The 17,477-nt window shown below is 48.5% G+C and overlaps 1 protein-coding gene across 2 annotated transcripts in view; it reads left to right on the top strand.

Moving 5' to 3' along the window:
• scn5lab (sodium channel, voltage gated, type V-like, alpha b) overlaps positions 1–13,465 on the top strand; it is a 39,859-nt gene extending 26,394 nt beyond the window's left edge. Inside the window, exons 17-32 of one of the 2 annotated variants that reach the window (XM_037279242.1) lie at positions 651–824; positions 899–1,060; positions 1,144–1,338; positions 3,450–3,590; positions 3,687–3,807; positions 3,907–4,103; positions 4,958–5,078; positions 7,862–8,016; positions 8,091–8,264; positions 8,406–8,528; positions 8,626–8,901; positions 9,899–9,952; positions 10,025–10,162; positions 10,303–10,407; positions 10,554–10,824; positions 11,661–13,465. In XM_037279242.1, the coding sequence (XP_037135137.1) occupies positions 651–824; positions 899–1,060; positions 1,144–1,338; positions 3,450–3,590; positions 3,687–3,807; positions 3,907–4,103; positions 4,958–5,078; positions 7,862–8,016; positions 8,091–8,264; positions 8,406–8,528; positions 8,626–8,901; positions 9,899–9,952; positions 10,025–10,162; positions 10,303–10,407; positions 10,554–10,824; positions 11,661–12,901 (3,648 nt within the window). In that variant the 3' untranslated portion in view covers positions 12,902–13,465. Of the gene's footprint in view, positions 1–650; positions 825–898; positions 1,061–1,143; positions 1,339–3,449; positions 3,591–3,686; positions 4,104–4,957; positions 5,079–7,861; positions 8,017–8,090; positions 8,265–8,405; positions 8,529–8,625; positions 8,902–9,898; positions 9,953–10,024; positions 10,163–10,302; positions 10,408–10,553; positions 10,825–11,660 lie in introns of both variants that reach the window. The other variant, XM_037279241.1, reaches the window with a different exon arrangement.
• Positions 13,466–17,477: the final 4,012 nt, after the last annotated feature.

The following is a 17,477-nucleotide window of genomic DNA, read 5'->3' on the forward strand; positions in this document are numbered from 1 at the left end:
ACCTCAACCCATTGGTCTGGAAGTACTGAGTTGGCCATCTGTAGCTTGCCACCCACAAGATAATGGAGATCATATGATTCGCGTAATGCTAACCTTTAATGCAAAACGCTATTGACGGCTATCTGAGATTAGCATTGATGGCGGGGTAATTCTAAACCATAACATGAGGACTGCCAACAAGATTGTAGACATCGATTGTCTCTGTGCAGTCCTGACATGATCCTCTTCACGCACACGCACACACACACGCACACACACACGCACACACACACGCACACACACGCACACACACACACACACGCAGACAAGCTGAAAAGGCTAAAAGGCAAGCTAAAGGCAATTCAAACATCTGTGAGGATTACGGGATTTATCCGGTTAACAATTGAGCGGCGCAGCGCTCTGTGGGCCTGACACCATGACTCGGCATTTTCTCAGACCTCAATGGCTTGAAAGTTTGCAGCGCTCACACAAGAAGTGTGTTGACGCTGCACCGCGCGCAGCGTGTCTTATGTCTGCAGATGACAGCGCCGCCCTTTTCGACTTCAGCAAAAGTATTTGAGGACAAATATTGGCAAATAGTCAACGTGGTAGAATGTTACGCAATGCTCTCAGGCTCTCCCTGCCGTCTTGCGCTTGTTGTTGCGTTTCAGGTGTTCTCCGGCATCTTCACCGCCGAGATGGTTTTGAAGATCATCGCCCTGGACCCGTACTACTACTTCCAAACGGGCTGGAACATCTTTGACAGCATCATCGTGTGCCTCAGCTTGATGGAGCTCGGGCTGTCCGAAGTGGAAGGACTCAGCGTGCTGCGATCTTTCCGACTGGTGAGCCACGCCTGCGACGCTCACGCAAACGGCGGAAGAATGAAAGCTCATCCCGTCTCTCCGTCGGCCGTCAGCTGCGAGTGTTCAAGCTGGCTCGCTCGTGGCCGACCCTGAACACGCTCATCAAGATCATCGGCAATTCCATGGGCGCCCTGGGCAACCTGACGCTGGTGCTCGCCATCATCGTCTTCATCTTTGCCGTGGTGGGCATGCAGCTCTTTGGCAAGAACTACCAGGTGACCTCACAACTCCATTAAGTTTTCTAAATTAAGTCTCAACTTTTAGGACAACAGTTGACCCCCCCCCTCTCCCTCCCCAGGACTGCGTGTGCAAGATCTCCAAAGACTGCTCACTCCCCCGCTGGCACATGAAGGACTTCTTCCACTCCTTCCTCATCGTTTTCCGCGTTCTGTGTGGCGAGTGGATCGAGACCATGTGGGACTGCATGGAGGTTGCCGGACAGCCGCTCTGCATCCTCGTCTTCATGCTCGTCATGGTCATCGGGAATCTGGTGGTGAGTCGACGCCCCCCCCAAGAGCTCCCTCGGGCAGCGCACCCACCCCGAGCTCGCGAGACCTTTTCAACTGCTTTATCATCACGTTGGGAGACAAGCTTGAACGCTTACAAGCGACATTTATTCAGTCAGGGATTTTTTTGGGGGGGGAGGGGGTTCCATTCACATTCCAAAGGGCAGTTTTTGCTCTTCTTTCCCGAAAATTCTTCAAGTAAATGTAAGCGGATGAATGTAACGTGTCACTTTCCACTTCTGCTTGTACATCAGCAAATTTTTCTTTCTTTTTGTTTACATTGCTGCTTTGAAGTTTTTTTTTTTTTTTTTTTTAAGTATCCACAGTTGGAGATATTGCGATTTGAAACATCTCATTTCCTTTATAGATGTGTGTGTGTGTGTGTGTGCGTGCTGACGCACACGCGTGCACACTCAGCAGCTCATCTTGCTCGACATGAAGAGCAGAGAGGAGAGATTTTTTTTTCGGTGGATAACGAGCTCGCCTATCATCTTCCACTCGACGGGCGCACGCGCTCACGCACACATGCGGTAGCTCAGCTTTCGATGAAATTTACCCCATGAAGCTGTCACATGTCTGCACTTCCATCATTGTATCAAAGTGTGTGTATGTGCGTGAGAGTGTGTGTGTGTGTGTCCATTGTGGTAGCTCAAAGCAGATTGTGGGTGGGGGGGGTGCTAATCAAACACACAAACACGCACTTATTCTTCTCCTGTCAGCAAGCGCAACTCTATCTCCTCCTGCAGGGGACGGGCTGACCCCAGCCGATGAATGAATATGTCCGACACAAATGCGTGCGCGCGTGCGAGCGTGCGTGTGTTCAGCTGCGGCAGGTGAGCAGATGTTTGCTTTGCTCTTTCTGCTTATGACAAACGAGCAGGTGAACGCGTTTCCCTGAGCAAGCAATTCACCTGCTGAGCCTCCTGACGCTGGGCGACGACACCCTCCTCCTCCTCCCCCCCTCCCTCCCGCCTCATTTTCACGTTTTGACAAGAAAGGAACCCGCTGTGAAGGCAATCACGCCAAACAGACGGATGTTACGCAAAAAGCAGCCGTTTATCCACACAAACCTTTGACCCGAGGTATGTGCGGCCAAGCCACGTGGGGGAGAGACATTTTTTCACATAAGCTGCAACCAAGAAAATCTTTTTTTTTTTTCCTGCAGAGGTTCAGGAAGTTAATGCTGGGAAAAAATAATTGTGAAAGTAGCGCTCTTCCTACAAAGCTCCTCTCGCGCCGTCCCTTAGGCTCGTCCGTCTTCCCAGGGGGTTTTGCTTGCAGCATTTTGTTGTGATGAGGAGGAACGCCAAAAACAGATCACCTCACTGCTCGTTTATCACCCACACCTGTGTGTGTGTGTGCGTGTGTGTTTGTTTGTGTGTGTGTGTGTAAGAAAGACTATTTGAGGTGAACTTTACTGAGTTCACACAGAGAGGTTTGTTTAAATCTCACCGACATAAAAAACACATTTCATCTACCAAAGTCACAAGATCAGTTTGTGTTCTCTACACACACACGCACACTCACAGCCATTTTATATTTTGTCTTTCATGTTCACTCATTACCGGCTGAGAAATGATTTGTAAACAACTTCTAAATGAGTTTGAAATGTTCTCAAGTTTAATCCCGCAAAGTATTTTCTTCCTTCCTTGGGGGAGGTAACACTCTCACAAGCCACGATTGTTTACATGCGTTGGCATGCGTCAGGTCGTAGGTCACTGGTCCAGAAAACTCGCCCGGAAAGCCGTCGGCTGGCCGTGTTGCTCTGTGGGACAATCAATAGTATTGATCTATCGCTGCCTGTCCCCCAATCACACGCCGGTATTTTTGGCCAGTGAAATCTGTTACATACCCGCACTGATTACACAAACAACACACACACACAATGACACCAGCCGATGGTGTCGATTCACCAAAACACACACAGGGTCAGGTCACAGATATTGACCCACTGGCCTGGGAGCGTCTGGATCCAATACTTATGTAACAATTGCTAGCAGTCATGTGTGTGCCGTTTAGTATCATTGCTAACATGCTAAGCTATATGCTAAAAATCACAGCAATTGTGTTCAGTTTGTTTGTATTTGTGCGTCCATAGTTGCTGAACCTGTTCCTGGCGCTGCTCCTCAGCAGCTTCAGCTCTGACAATCTGTCGGCGCCCGATGACGACGGCGAGATGAACAACCTCCACATCGCCATCCACAGGATCGGCCGAGGCCTGGCCTGGTGCCGCCGTCAGGTGGGAAGGCGATTTCACTAGCCCTTCTGTCAACATTAAAAATAGATTAATAAGAAATTGACAACAACCCTCTACACTCGCCTTTCTTTTGTACAGGTGGTGGATTTCTTCAACGGGAACCTGAAGCGTCGACGGCAGAAGCGCAAAGAGGCCAAAACCATGATGAAGCTGAAACGACTGAGCAGCGTCCACGCCGATGCCAATGGCGCCGTCATAGGTGCGGCGCCCGCCTCCGACATGGTTTCCCGCGGCCCCGCCCACGGCCCTGCCCACAGCCTCGCCCACGGCGCCCACCTTAACCAGGTCCACCTTCCAGGACGCCACGTGGAGAAATACGTGGCGCCCGAGGACGACAGTTACATGACCAACCCCAACCTGACCATCAGCGTGCCCATAGCCCCCGGGGAGTCCGACGTGGAATTCCCGGAGGAGGACGACGAGGATGAGGATGAGGAGGTGGACCAGGAGGACCGAAGCGACGACTCACAGGAAGACGACGCAGAGCAGGATGAAGTAATGCGCATACACGCACACATACGGAGACAGACATGGACACAAGCAGGGGGTGTGTGTGGGTGTGTGCGCAATGTCGGCAGCAGGAGGTTCTTCTTTGCATATAACATGGAACGACAGATTTGTGTCATGCTCTGTGCTTGCACGCTGACTCCGTTGATTATGATTTTGTCATCTTTGATCATCTGGCGCACCTGGTTTGTTGGAAGTTTTGCGGCATTTGGCCCTGTGATGTCACAAAGCCCTGTTGCTAATCAACTCACAGGTTAAAGTTCACACCCCTTCGAGCTAGCTTGATTGTTATAGTGGAGCTGAGCACTAGGTGGCGCTAGTCGGGCGCCATCGACGTGGCTGATGCTTGAGCTAAGCTAAGTGAAACAGCAGGTGTGTTTTGTTGCCCCTGTTGGCAGAGGGTTACCTTTGACCCCTGTGCAGGTGTCGTCTGCTGGAGCAGCTTTGATTTTTGCATCAAAAATGTTCTCTGATCGTCAAACGACCTTCACACAGCAACTCCACTCTTGCGTTTGTGATATTCGATTCACTCAATTAAAAGATCCTGTTTTATTAGTTAGCTGACTGAATAATTGGTTAATTAATTTACTGTAAATACGTTATGGAAATATTGATTTAACACATGAAAAAATTCAAAATCGAAGTTAAAATAATCAATTCATGAACCATACTTTATTAGATACTATTATACACCCTAGTGACATGCTTACACACCTGCACATTCGTGTGTTGTTGTCATGTCTGGGCATGAAACAATCCACACGCGGTCATCCACAAACATACACAATACATGATGAGGATGATGATGTTGTCATGGTTACGCGGGGTGTCGTGCTCGGCAGAAAGACGACATCAGCCTCTCAGAGGGCAGCACAGTGGACCTGAGGAAGCCCGGAGAGGAGGAGGACGAGTACTCCGAGATGGCCGAAGAGGCCATGGACCCTGAAAACTGTTTCCCTGATGGTAAGTGCTGTCTACACACACACAAACACACAAAAACAGACATTGTTGCACTTGTTTACTTCCCACTACCATTGCTCATGAAATACTGGTGACATCATCGCCGAAGTGACAAAGTGCTCTGGCAGTTAGTTGCGCAGTCAGCGAGTCAGTAACGCGCTCCTGACGCAAACAGCTGATGAGTGTGATGTCACGGGCAGAAGCCCCGCCCCCTCGACCTCATCCCTTCACAGGGAGATTTATGGAGTCGATCCAGGTGAGCGCAGCACCTGCGTTCCCTCCTGACTCAGCAGCTTCACACCTTTTATTTGCTCACATTACTCCTGTTCTTTTCTTTGCCTGTCGCAAAGAACACACTTTGTATTCTTATTAGTTAAAATTTAGTTGGTGGGCGAGATTTTTATTTCTTTTTTATGTCTTTTTTATTCGCAATAATAATAATGCGCGGTGATGGTGATAAGCAGTATTAATTATGTTTGTGGTCCTAAGTGAATCATAGCAGATGTGCAAGTGTTTCCAGCGGGTTGACAAAATGGCTGCGACACAATCGGGCCACCCAGCGTCTGATGAATTCACATTTTTGGCAGCCGTCGGTGCCACTTCTGGTCTGACGCCACACGAAAGTTGCTCAAGTTTGGCGGATCGGTACCGGCAGCAGCTGACTCAGCACCGGTCCCGCTGCCGAGGGAACCTCTGAGACTGGAGCAGCTGTTCATGTCGCGTGGCTAGGCCCATGCCATGATGGAGGGGAAGGGGGGGGGGGGCACGCAAGTAAGACTGTGCAGCCCCCACCTCCCTAGAAAAAAATAGAAAATGCACAAGATAACTTTTAGGAAATATTCAATGTTAACAAGTAACTAAACTGGCAACACCAAGCATTTTATTTCTTTTTGTTTCTGAATTTGCGTTTTCATGCTTATACGTGTGTGTGCGCGCGCACGTGGCCATCTGGAGCCCGCAAAGCCCTCCACAATTGGCAGGTCGGTCCAGTGGCCGCCGCTGGCGACCCAGCTTGCTTAGTGCAAGTGGACGAGGACGTGCCACGCTTGCCAGTGCCTACAGAAACCTTGTCTTGATGACATAATCAGAGAGGAGACAGATACAAAGATGTCGATGTAGCACCACAATCCAAATCAATAGACAGATGATCACTGTAGTCGTCAACAACAAAGGTTTCGCTTGTGATCCAGCCACCATGTATTCGTTTGTGTGTTTGTGCGTGCGTGTGTGTGAGGTGTGCCGCCGTCGCTAATTATTCACGTCGCAGGCGGAAAGGTCAGCTGAGAGGGAAAATCCCAGCAAGTGTTGAGCAAGCTTGGAGATAAGTGAAGGTCACCATCTTGTTTTTCTACTTGTGATGAAGAGCGCCTCACTCGCTCGCCGCCAGCTCCGCCGCGCACGTACACACGCACACTCGCTCCTGCTGAGCTCAGCTTATTTGTTGCAACTTTGCACACTCGTATATGTTTGCGGACTAGCACTAATACTTGCTTACGCTACTTTTACAGGTATCTTGCTGTCAAGGAACTATGTTGAAGTGGGTTGATGCTTTTCGTTTTGACATAAGTAGTGCTTTGCCACCATCTTGTGGGCCAATCACGCCCCCCCGTAGCAAAGGGTGTCGACACTTGAGCGCACGCCAGCTTACTCGTTGATGACCTAGAAATTGGAGGATAGCGCTCTTGTTAGCATTAGCCGCCAATGTTAGCCTGACAGAATGATTGACTGTCGTGTGCCTATCATCAAACACACACACATGCAGAAAGCTCACATGGAATTGATCACATGCAAAGAGAAGGACCCGATGAACCTTGGTGACACACTCGCAGATACACACACACCTACACACACCGCGTCGTTAGATTAGCTGCCTCATTAGGCCGCTAAATGCCAGCTCTTTGGCTGATGGGATGCCACACATGCCATCGTGTGTTTGTGTGTGTGTGCGTGCGTGCGTGCGTGCGTGCGTGCGTGCGTGCGTGCGTGCGTGCGTGCGTGCGTGATGTCATGTCAGGCGGAAGCGTGCCGCAGTGCCCATAAGCAAGACATGTTCACTGACACATGTTCTCCTTCATGTGCATAGAACCAGAGCTGATCTGAGAACCAGACCGTGGTTCAAAATAGAAAAGTATCTTTGTTACTTTACAGACTCCTTGATTTCGAAATTAACTAAGTTAGATTGGAAGTTAGTTATAAGTTAGAACATTAACCCGGATGCAAATATCTTTCCAGCCATCACTTAAAGGTAGACACAAGAACACAGCATCAATCGCAGCCCTCGCTAAGCCAATTTAGCATCCGGTTTAGCATAGCATGCTATCTGAAAAAAAGGTCATTTTAGAGAGATGCCAAGGTACACGGACCCTTCAATGGATATCGGAGAAATACTCAGCAGCGCCGTTTATCGTCTGTGTGCTCCAGCTGATTGAGTGGCGTAGCTTTAAATCACCGTCGGGCCAATTAGTAACCACGGCAACGCAGCTTTAATTACACAGGCAATCAGCGGGGAGGGCCCATGAGAGTCAGTGATGTCATCAGTCACGGGGCCCCAAATGGCTTCTTGGAGCTCGTCTTGTCAGCTCAATGGCTGTCCAATGTGGTAACCGTGGCAACTTGCCAACCATCTTGGAAAATGAGCTGGATATTTTGTGGTGCTTTTGGAAAGTTTGGTGAGTATATAAAAAAACAAGCAGGCTTTGAGGCAAATATTTCTTTCAAGACTAAAAGAAATGCGCTGAGAAATCGTTGATCTTTCCTTAAATAAGGTTGTGTGTGTGTGTTTGCAGTGTGCACGTCAAGGTTCAAGTGCTGCGACGTGGACACAACGTCAGGCTTGGGTCAGGTGTGGTGGCGCATGAGGAAGACGTGTTATCACATCGTAGAGCACAGCTGGTTCGAGTCCTTCATCATCTTCATGATCCTGCTTAGCTCGGGCGCACTGGTAAGACTTTGCGAATCATGCTCGCTCGCGTGTCGCTCATGCGCGTGACGTCCCGTCGTCCTCGACGTCATCAGGCCTTCGAGGACATCTACATCGAGCAGAGGAAGGTGGTGAAGGTGGTGCTGGAGTACGCCGACAAGATCTTCACGTACATCTTCATCCTGGAGATGATGCTCAAGTGGCTGGCGTATGGCTTCAAGAAATACTTCACCAACTACTGGTGCTGGCTGGACTTCCTCATCGTGGATGTAAGTCGCCATTTTTTTTTTTTTATCCACCTTTGGCAGCGGCCATTTTGCCACTTGCTGTCGATTGGTCGTTACCTGAGTCCAAATTGAACAGCCACTGAATGCAGTGCCATAAAGCGTCATGCCTATGGCCTTCCATAGGTGTCGCTGGTGAGCCTGGTGGCCAACACTTTGGGTTATTCTGACTTTGCCGCCATCAAATCCCTACGCACGCTACGGGCCCTTCGCCCCCTGCGAGCGCTTTCCAGGTTCGAAGGCATGCGGGTAAGATGAATCGAAGTGGTTGAATTGAGCCCTGAGCGATTCCGCATGTGAATGGCCATTGGTTCAGGTTCGAAACATTGTGGCTTTGCTCCTCCAGGTGGTGGTGAACGCGTTGATAGGCGCCATCCCGTCCATCATGAACGTGCTGCTGGTGTGTTTGATCTTCTGGCTCATCTTCAGCATCATGGGCGTCAACCTGTTCGCCGGCAAGTATGGTCGCTGCGTGAACCGCACGGGCCACAGCTACGACGCCGGCTTCATCAACAACAAGTCTCAGTGCGAAGCCCTCAACAACACGTCGCTCTACTACTGGACCAAGGTCAAGGTCAACTTTGACAACGTGGGAGCCGGATACCTGGCGTTGCTGCAAGTGGTGAGGACCCACGCCGCCACGGCAACGCGGCCGTCGGCCTCTCGGGAATGAGTCACGGCCGACGTGCTTCACTCTGATCGGCTGCTCTCTGTTTCGTCCTTCTCCTCTTTATCTGCTTCTCTCTTTTTCCTCTGCTCTTATACTGTCTTCATTCTTCTGTTTTTTTTATTCTGTCCTCTTGTCACACTTCTATCTTCATTTTGTCCACCTTCTCCTGCCCTTCTTCATCCTAATTCCCCCTTCTGTCATGTACCCGAAAGAAAATCCAGTTTTTAGTCTTCTACTCCTCCCTCCATTCTCTCTCCTCATGCTGCACTAAATGAACTCCAAAGACATTTTCCCTCATGGCCGCCGCGTCCTCCTGGTTCTTCGCCGCCGCGGGCGTCCTGCACACCGCTAGTCAATCAGCCCTGAGAGGCTTTTATTTTTAGAGGCACTCAGTAGGCAGGCATGAGAGCGAAAGACAAGGAGGGGGGGGACGAAGAGGAAGGGAGGGAGAATTAGAAGACAAACAGGAAGTGGGGAAAAGAAAAGGAGAATAGACGGAGAAGAGATGGAGAACCCGTTGATTCACGAGCGCGTGGACATTGAATGAGTGCCGTCGTCTTGACGACGGGCGGCTCAGCATCCCTCTGTGTTTGCCTGGTCGCCGTGGCAACCGGCTGCCCTTCCATTACCGGCTCTGCTGTTGAAACTTTGTCAGAGGGAAGGAAGTCCATAAAAGGTTATGTTGACGGTTATTGCCATGGCGATCAGACAGACGACAAGCTTGGACGTCTCGGCGTTCGTTCATTTTGACTTTCATTCAACAAAATCCCATTTTAAAGATTACCAATATTTGAGACCCTAACTCAGGCTCGAAGGCATAATTCAAATCCCTAACCCTTTTTTAAAACCCTACCCCTCCTAAAACCCTACTTTGAAACCTTAACTCTGCCTCCTCGGCCAGCCCTTTGTTGTGGTGCTTCCTCTGACGTCGTGTTGTTTTGTGTCGAAGGCCACCTTCAAAGGCTGGATGGAGATCATGTACGCCGCTGTGGACTCGCGAGGCGTAAGTCACACGGCCTTCCGCCGATGTCGTCACTGCGACCAGAAGTGTAAACATGGAGGGCGTGTCGCGCAGGTGGATGATCAGCCCATCAAGGAGATCAACCTGTACATGTACCTCTACTTCGTCATCTTCATCATCTTCGGCTCCTTCTTCACCCTCAACCTCTTCATTGGCGTCATCATCGACAACTTCAACCAGCAGAAGAGGAAGATAAGTTGCACTTGAACTTTGCTAAAGACGCAATTGTAGTTGACCTCGTTTGAGATGGACTGGTCGGCCATGTTGTGTGTCTTGTGACTTCCCAACGTCAGCAGGACCAAAATAACGTTTTGGTGGCGTGTTGCTTGCACTTAGGAGGCCAGGACATCTTCATGACCGAGGAGCAGAAGAAATACTACAACGCCATGAAGAAGTTGGGCTCCAAGAAACCCCAGAAGCCCATCCCCAGACCTCTGGTACCGCCACCACAAATGACACTGGGGAAAAAAACAAAAAATCTGCTGTTCTGATGGTTGAGACATCTCAGCTCGTCAGTGCGGCACTAGTATTAGTTGCTGACGATAAAGAATATACGACCAAGTTGTTCTCTTCCGTCTCCCAGAATGACGTGCAGGGCTTCTTCTTCGACCTGGTGGGCAAGCAAGCGTTCGACATCATCATCATGGTGCTGATCCTGTTCAACATGATCACCATGATGGTGGAGACGGACGAGCAGTCGCCGCAGATGGAGCGCGTCCTCAACAACATCAACGTGGCCTTCATCGTGGTCTTCACCGCCGAGTGTATGGTGAAGATTGTGGCGCTGCGCTGCTACTTCTTCACCGTGGGCTGGAACATCTTCGACTTTGTGGTCGTCATCCTCTCTATCGTCGGTGCGTATCGAGATCGTCCTTTCCGAGCGTGGTTGAGTGTTTACATGACGATGTGAGGCTGCGGTTTCGTTTTCAACTTTATTAGAGCTGCTGGTTTGTCACATCAAGCAATTATGCCTGTGTGTGTGTGTGTGTGTGTGTGTGTGTGTGTGTGTGTGTGTGTGTGTGTGTGTGTGTGTGTGTGTGTGTGTGAGCAGGAAGTAATGTCATGTCATTGTGACAGTTATCTGTCAACAAAGTGACATTCTGAATGGCCTCGATGGCCCCTCCCTCCACGCACACACACACACACACACACACACACACACACACACACCAAGGTCTTGCTTGGTCATACAAACCCACATAGACACAGGTTCACGAGTCACACACCTGACATACACACAGCCTAAGCAGGTAATTTTCCCGTCACTGTTCATGTTTCATTTCTTCCAGTTAGCTCGCTACAAGTGTGTGATTAAGTGAGCGTGTGTGGTTGTGTGTGTGCGGGCGTGGGGTTGCGCGTGTGTGTGTATGCGCTCAGACGAGGCCGCCTGGGGGAACGGTGAAGGTAACGGCAGCAATCAGCGCTGGCAGGGGGCGGGTCCCTGGAGACAAATCAAACATGATTGACCTGTTACATCAGCTCTGCGTGTGCGTGCGTGTGTGTGTAGGTATGTGTGTGTGCGTGCGTGTGTGTGTGTGGTCAAGTGATGCGGGACTCACCTTGTGCATGAAGCCCCCTCCCCACCTGCTCACACACAAACACATACTTGGCCCCACAGCTAATGAGAGACAGCAGCGCGTGTACACGTCGGCGTCTATCGGCGTCCTCACAGCTCCCGCATTCTTTGCAGGCATCGTGCTGGCCGACATCATCGAGAAGTACTTTGTGTCACCAACGCTGTTCCGCGTGATCCGGCTGGCGCGCATCGGGCGCATCCTGCGGCTGATCCGTGGCGCCAAGGGCATCCGCACGCTGCTCTTTGCGCTGATGATGTCACTGCCAGCCCTCTTCAACATTGGACTGCTGCTCTTCCTGGTCATGTTCATCTACGCCATCTTCGGCATGGCCAACTTCGCCTATGTCAAGCGGCAGGCGGGCATCGACGACATGTTCAACTTCGAGACCTTCGGCAACAGCATGATCTGCCTGTTCCAGATCACCACGTCGGCGGGCTGGGACGGCCTGCTGAGCCCTATCCTCAACAATTCGCCCGAGGAGTGCAACCCCTACGTGCCGCACACGGGCACCAGCCAGCGCGGCAACTGCGGCAACCCCTCGGTGGGCATCACTTTCTTCGTCACCTACATCATCATCTCCTTCCTTATTGTGGTCAACATGTACATTGCCATCATCCTGGAGAACTTCAGCGTGGCCACTGAGGAGAGCACCGAGCCGCTCAGCGAGGATGACTTTGAGATGTTCTATGAGGTCTGGGAGAAGTTCGACCCGGAGGCCACGCAGTTCATCGAGTACGCCAAGCTGTCCGACTTCGCCGACTCCTTGTCGGAGCCGCTGCGCATCGGCAAGCCCAACAAGATCAAGCTGATCTCCATGGACCTGCCCATGGTCAGCGGTGACAAGATCCACTGCCTGGACATCCTCTTTGCCTTCACCAAGCGTGTTCTGGGTGAGTCGGGTGAGATGGACGCCCTCAAGCAGCAGATGGAGGAGAAGTTCATGATGGCCAACCCGTCCAAGATCTCCTACGAGCCCATCACCACCACGTTGCGGCGGAAGCAGGAGGACGTCTCAGCCGCCGTCATCCAGCGTTGCTACCGGAGACATCTGGTGCGCCGGCAGATGAAGGCCGCCTCCTACCTCTACCGACAGATCACCACGCCGCGACACAAGCCGGCCCGGGGTGAGGACGAGGAGGCCGACGGCGAGGACGACGAGGAGGAGGAGGCGCCCGAGAAGGAAGGCCTTATCGCTGCCATGATACGCGAGAACTACGGCTCCGGGCCGGTTGGGATGGAGCGCTCCGAGACTGTGTCCTCCACTTCGTCGCCGCCGTCCTACGACAGCGTGACGCGAGCCGCCACCACTTTTCCCCCAAAGTCGGAGACGAGCAACGTCAGCACGGCGCCTTAGGAGCAAGAACACCAAATGGAGAACTACGCGGCTGCTTGGGGCACTGTGGCCACTATGGGGCGCCCAGAAAGTGTGAAGATATAAAAAGGGCGGGGCCCCATAAAAGCTTGGAACAACTTTACTAGCTTTCAAGTTATTTCCTGCCCCCTGCTGGACGCTCCTCAAACTGCAGTAGCGTCGCCTCGGGCCCCCAAAACACTATCACTCATGTATCTGTCCGTCTCTTATTGACTGGGAGCTGCATTAGCGACATTAGCTGCACGAGTGTTAGCTTGCGAGTGCAGAAAAGCAAGCTGAGCTTAGCAAAGGTTTTGTTAGTCAAAGTAGAACTTTGTTGACAGTCTTTTCATAGCTGTACGATTATTACGACTATTTTTTTATATTTTTTAGCGTAACCTGACAAGGGAAGGAAAAAAAAAGCTTTGCAGTTTTTCTCCTTGGAACTGTGACACTTTGGTGGAAGAGATGAACAATAATTTTGTTGTTTTCCTTCACTGTCAAACATACTCACAAAAACCACCCAAAAACCTACAGCGTTTTGTGCTACGGATGGCCAGAAGCTAAGCTATCGCTAGCTCAGAAGGAGAGACAATGGTGTTACATTTTTCCTTGACGCGCGCCATCGTTTACGTTGGACTGCCAACCAAAGTAGACAGATGAAAAGACTACAATCAGCATAACCTTTCGCTGGCTCGTCACAAACTCAATTATGATTACAACAAGAGCTAGCTCATGTCATTCTTAGCCTCACGTCGTACTGGAAAAGGGAATTCTTGCCTTGAATTGAGATGTCAAAATTGGGTGATGCTAAGTGAAAAGTCGGGGAAAAAAATACACTCCTATTTTCCATGTCGTGTTGTTCCCAGATTGAAGTCTCATTCCAAACATACCACAAGAGTGTATTTGCACAGGACACGGGGCAAGATATATACTATATGTATATATGTCGATATACATATATATATATGTACTATAAGTATACTATATGTATATGTATCAGATTCCTCTCATAGAATTGTTCACATCAATGTCATGTTTGTCTACTTCAGGGGTCTCAAACTCCAGTCCTCGGGGGCCGCATTCCTACATGTTTTCCAAGTTTCCCTCGTTAAACACACCCGATTCAAATGATCAGTTCATCCTCACGTTCTACAGGAGCCTGATAATTGAATCGGGTGTGTTTAACGAGGGAAACCTGGAAAACATGTAGGAATTCGGCCCCCGAGGACTGGAGTTTGAGACCCCTGGTCTACTTCATTATTTATTTATCAATGACTTTATTCCCTGCTTTTATGTTTGGTTTTCTACGAAGACTCTGACACTTTTTTTGCACAGAGAAATATGGGGAAAAAAACAACAACAAAAGTGTGAGGAGCAATAAAAGCTCGGCCAGAGACCTGGAAGCTTTGAGAGCGACACTTTCAGGACCTTCGGATAACGGGAAATGCACAAACGCGCCGCTCCGGTGGCCGCTAACCGCTCAGCTCTTCTTTGTGTCAAAATGGTGGTTTTGTCCCATCCCCCCCAAAATGGAAACCGGGCCACCTGGATTTTATTCTGCTGTTGAAAGCAGAAGTTAGTCACAAAGTGTCGCTGTGGTGTTCAGCTGCACTGCGCTGAAGGGCTCTTTTCAGTAGCAATAGACCGCGAGTGTGCCTGCCTGCCGCGACCGCACTCAACGACACACCACGCCATTGTTAGCACTCCCTTTGTCCTCCCTGGAACTCCGCGCCTTTGAGTTGGCTCCTGATTGGCCGATGAGCATCCTGACAAAAACAAAACACATTTTGACAATAATTCTGTTAATGGACGGCCAAACAAACACTTGTCGCTGTGCTGCAGCCCCCCCTAGTGGCATGGAGGCATAGATGTTTACGTTGTTAAAATAATAATGCAGCTGTGCCTTGCAATACGAGTAATCTATTTTATTTTTAAATCTTGATTCTAAATGTTAAATAATACGTATTTAAATATTTATCTTATTTATAGGCAACAGTTAAGAAAGTCTGCTAAGATTAATGCTAACAACAATGCAAAAGGCCATTGACATGCTAACGGTTAACATTGATAGCTGCACTTTTAGAAGCAGTGGCTATTCGAACACAAACAGTGGCGCAACACATAGACAATATCATGATACTCACAGGTTAGATTCTTTACATTCTATTTATTTATAGATTGTAATATAGTTGAATTTTCCTTGTTAAAAAAAAAACAGTTTTGCAGGGGAGGGGAGGCTGCAACAGATAAATGTCATTTCCAGTGCAGAAAGATTATGATTTGCTCACAAAACAAATTAAACTTTGATCTGAAGGCACCAAACGAACACATTTTAATAAACTAATTCTATGGGAAATGTTTATGCTATCTTAGACTAATACACTAAAACTTAATCAATTGAAAGCACATTACTTTTTTAAAAGTGTTTGTTGGGCCCAAGTCCATTTGTATGACATCTTTTGAAACGATGAAGCTTCGGTGATTGACCCGTCTGACTTTCAGAACGCTTCAGGAATATTCCGTCACATGTACCGGCTCGGCTTATTTGGTGCTACCGAGGAGGTGCGGAAGGTTCCAGACCTGAGGGGGTGATAACACCTTCCTGCCTTCCTTTCCTTTTTCAAAATGAAAGCTGCTTGGTCATCTTTAAATCCCAACAGAGTGCACAGGAACCTTCCAACATCTGAACAACAAACCTCCCAACCTTCTTCTCGTCTTATGAACAAAAACAATTCTTTCTCAACATTTTACACTCACACACCTTCAAACTGGATTCCTACTAGTTCAGCACAGGTATCAAACTAGGTCAATGCAAGTGTCACAATGCTTACAACACTGGATTGAAAGTTGCTCAAGACCAGTGTCATACTGGTTCAGAACTGGTGTTAAACTGGTTAAACACCAATGTCACTTTGGTTCAACACTGGTATCTTACTGGTTCAACATGGGTTCAAAACTAAATGTAATATTGGTTCATCTCTGGTCTTATACTGGTACAACACTGGATTCACACTGGTGTCGAACTGGTTCAACATAGGTTTAAATGTTGAACCAGTGTGGGTCAACATGATGTCATACTGGTTCAAAACTGGTGTTGAACTGTTTGTAAACTGTTTTCATATTGGTTCAACACAGAACAAATTTGTCATGCTGGTTTGTTTAACACTGGCCTTACACAGTTGTAGAACTGGTCCCACACCGGTGTCAAAAGTGGATCCACACTGGTTTGTGGGAGTAATGCCCAAAGGTGGTGGGATGCCCATAGGTGGCAGGAAGTGACCTTGTTGGTGGTAGAAGAGGCGGAGTCTTTTGTTCTGACGCTATTTTGTGCTTCAAGTGTTTCTCCAAAGATGGTTTTGGAACGCAAAACAAACAGAACTCAACAAACACAATTTAAGTCATTCGAGGATTTTTTTTTGCCAGTGAAACAAAAACTTTGGTGTGAAGAAGGAGAAAGTTGTGCCTCAGTAAACCCTCCCCTCATCCTACCCTGGTGTTTTACAAATTATTCGTTGAATTATTCTGATGACTACAATAAATATATCCACTTTTTAGTACTTTGAGTTGTAATACTCTTTAGTATTTTGCAAATAAATGTCTGTATTTAAAACATCCTGCGGTAAATAAACCAGACACAAACCCAACATTGCTTTCTGTGTAAGTTTTTTTTTTCTTGTCTAAATGTATATTTGCATTAGTTATTGTGCGTGTTGATCAGTCTTGGAAAGATTTGAAGCGACAATACAGCAGCAAAATCTTTAATTTTCTGAATCACGTGAAATATTTAGAGGTTTTGATTTTCGTGGATTTTTATTAAGATGTACAGCACTGGTACTCTTATCACTGATACGGTACTACGGTGCCACCGTGTGGTTCTCTGATGTAGTCGCAAGTCTGTACAAATAAAACATATCTATATAGTTTTAAAAGCTACACATTCCTTTGATCGGTGTATGACAAGATTTTAATTTGCAGAAATTACTAAATGTGCGCTTGGATGAAAACTAATACTTTGAAATAAGAACTAAAGCAGTTTGTAAGCGTGACTTTTGGGTTTAATCCACATTGCGTTCCGCTCCAAATGGTGTCTACCAGAGATGGGACCAAGTCACACATGTGCAAGTCTTAACCTTAAAGTCTCAAGTAAGTCCCAAGTCATTTTTTTCTTGGGCAAGTCAAGTCACAGATTATGTCAAGTCAAGTCCTTAAATAGGTCAAGTCCAAGTCAAGTCACGTTATTATTGCAATTTTACCTGCAGAATCTGATCTTAGAAACGTGAAAAGACAAGATATTGTCACGGAACGGATGGAGCAGGGCGACCAAATGCATCTTGGACCAGGGTTTATTGGAGAAAACAAAGTAACAGACTCGGCAAACTGACATGACTTAACAAAACAATAACTTGACTGACCGGGACGTGAGACAAGAAGGCAGCAGGACATAACAACAACAAGACAGTACGACAACAGACGTGACGACATCAATGATCTGACAGGGAGTGCAGGGCAGACAGGACTTAAATACACTACAGGTAACAAGAGGCAGTGTTAGAGACTGTGATTACATTGATTGTGA

Source organism: Syngnathus acus, chromosome 20 (assembly GCF_901709675.1).
Source record: "Syngnathus acus chromosome 20, fSynAcu1.2, whole genome shotgun sequence".
Lineage (NCBI taxonomy): Eukaryota > Metazoa > Chordata > Actinopteri > Syngnathiformes > Syngnathidae > Syngnathus > Syngnathus acus.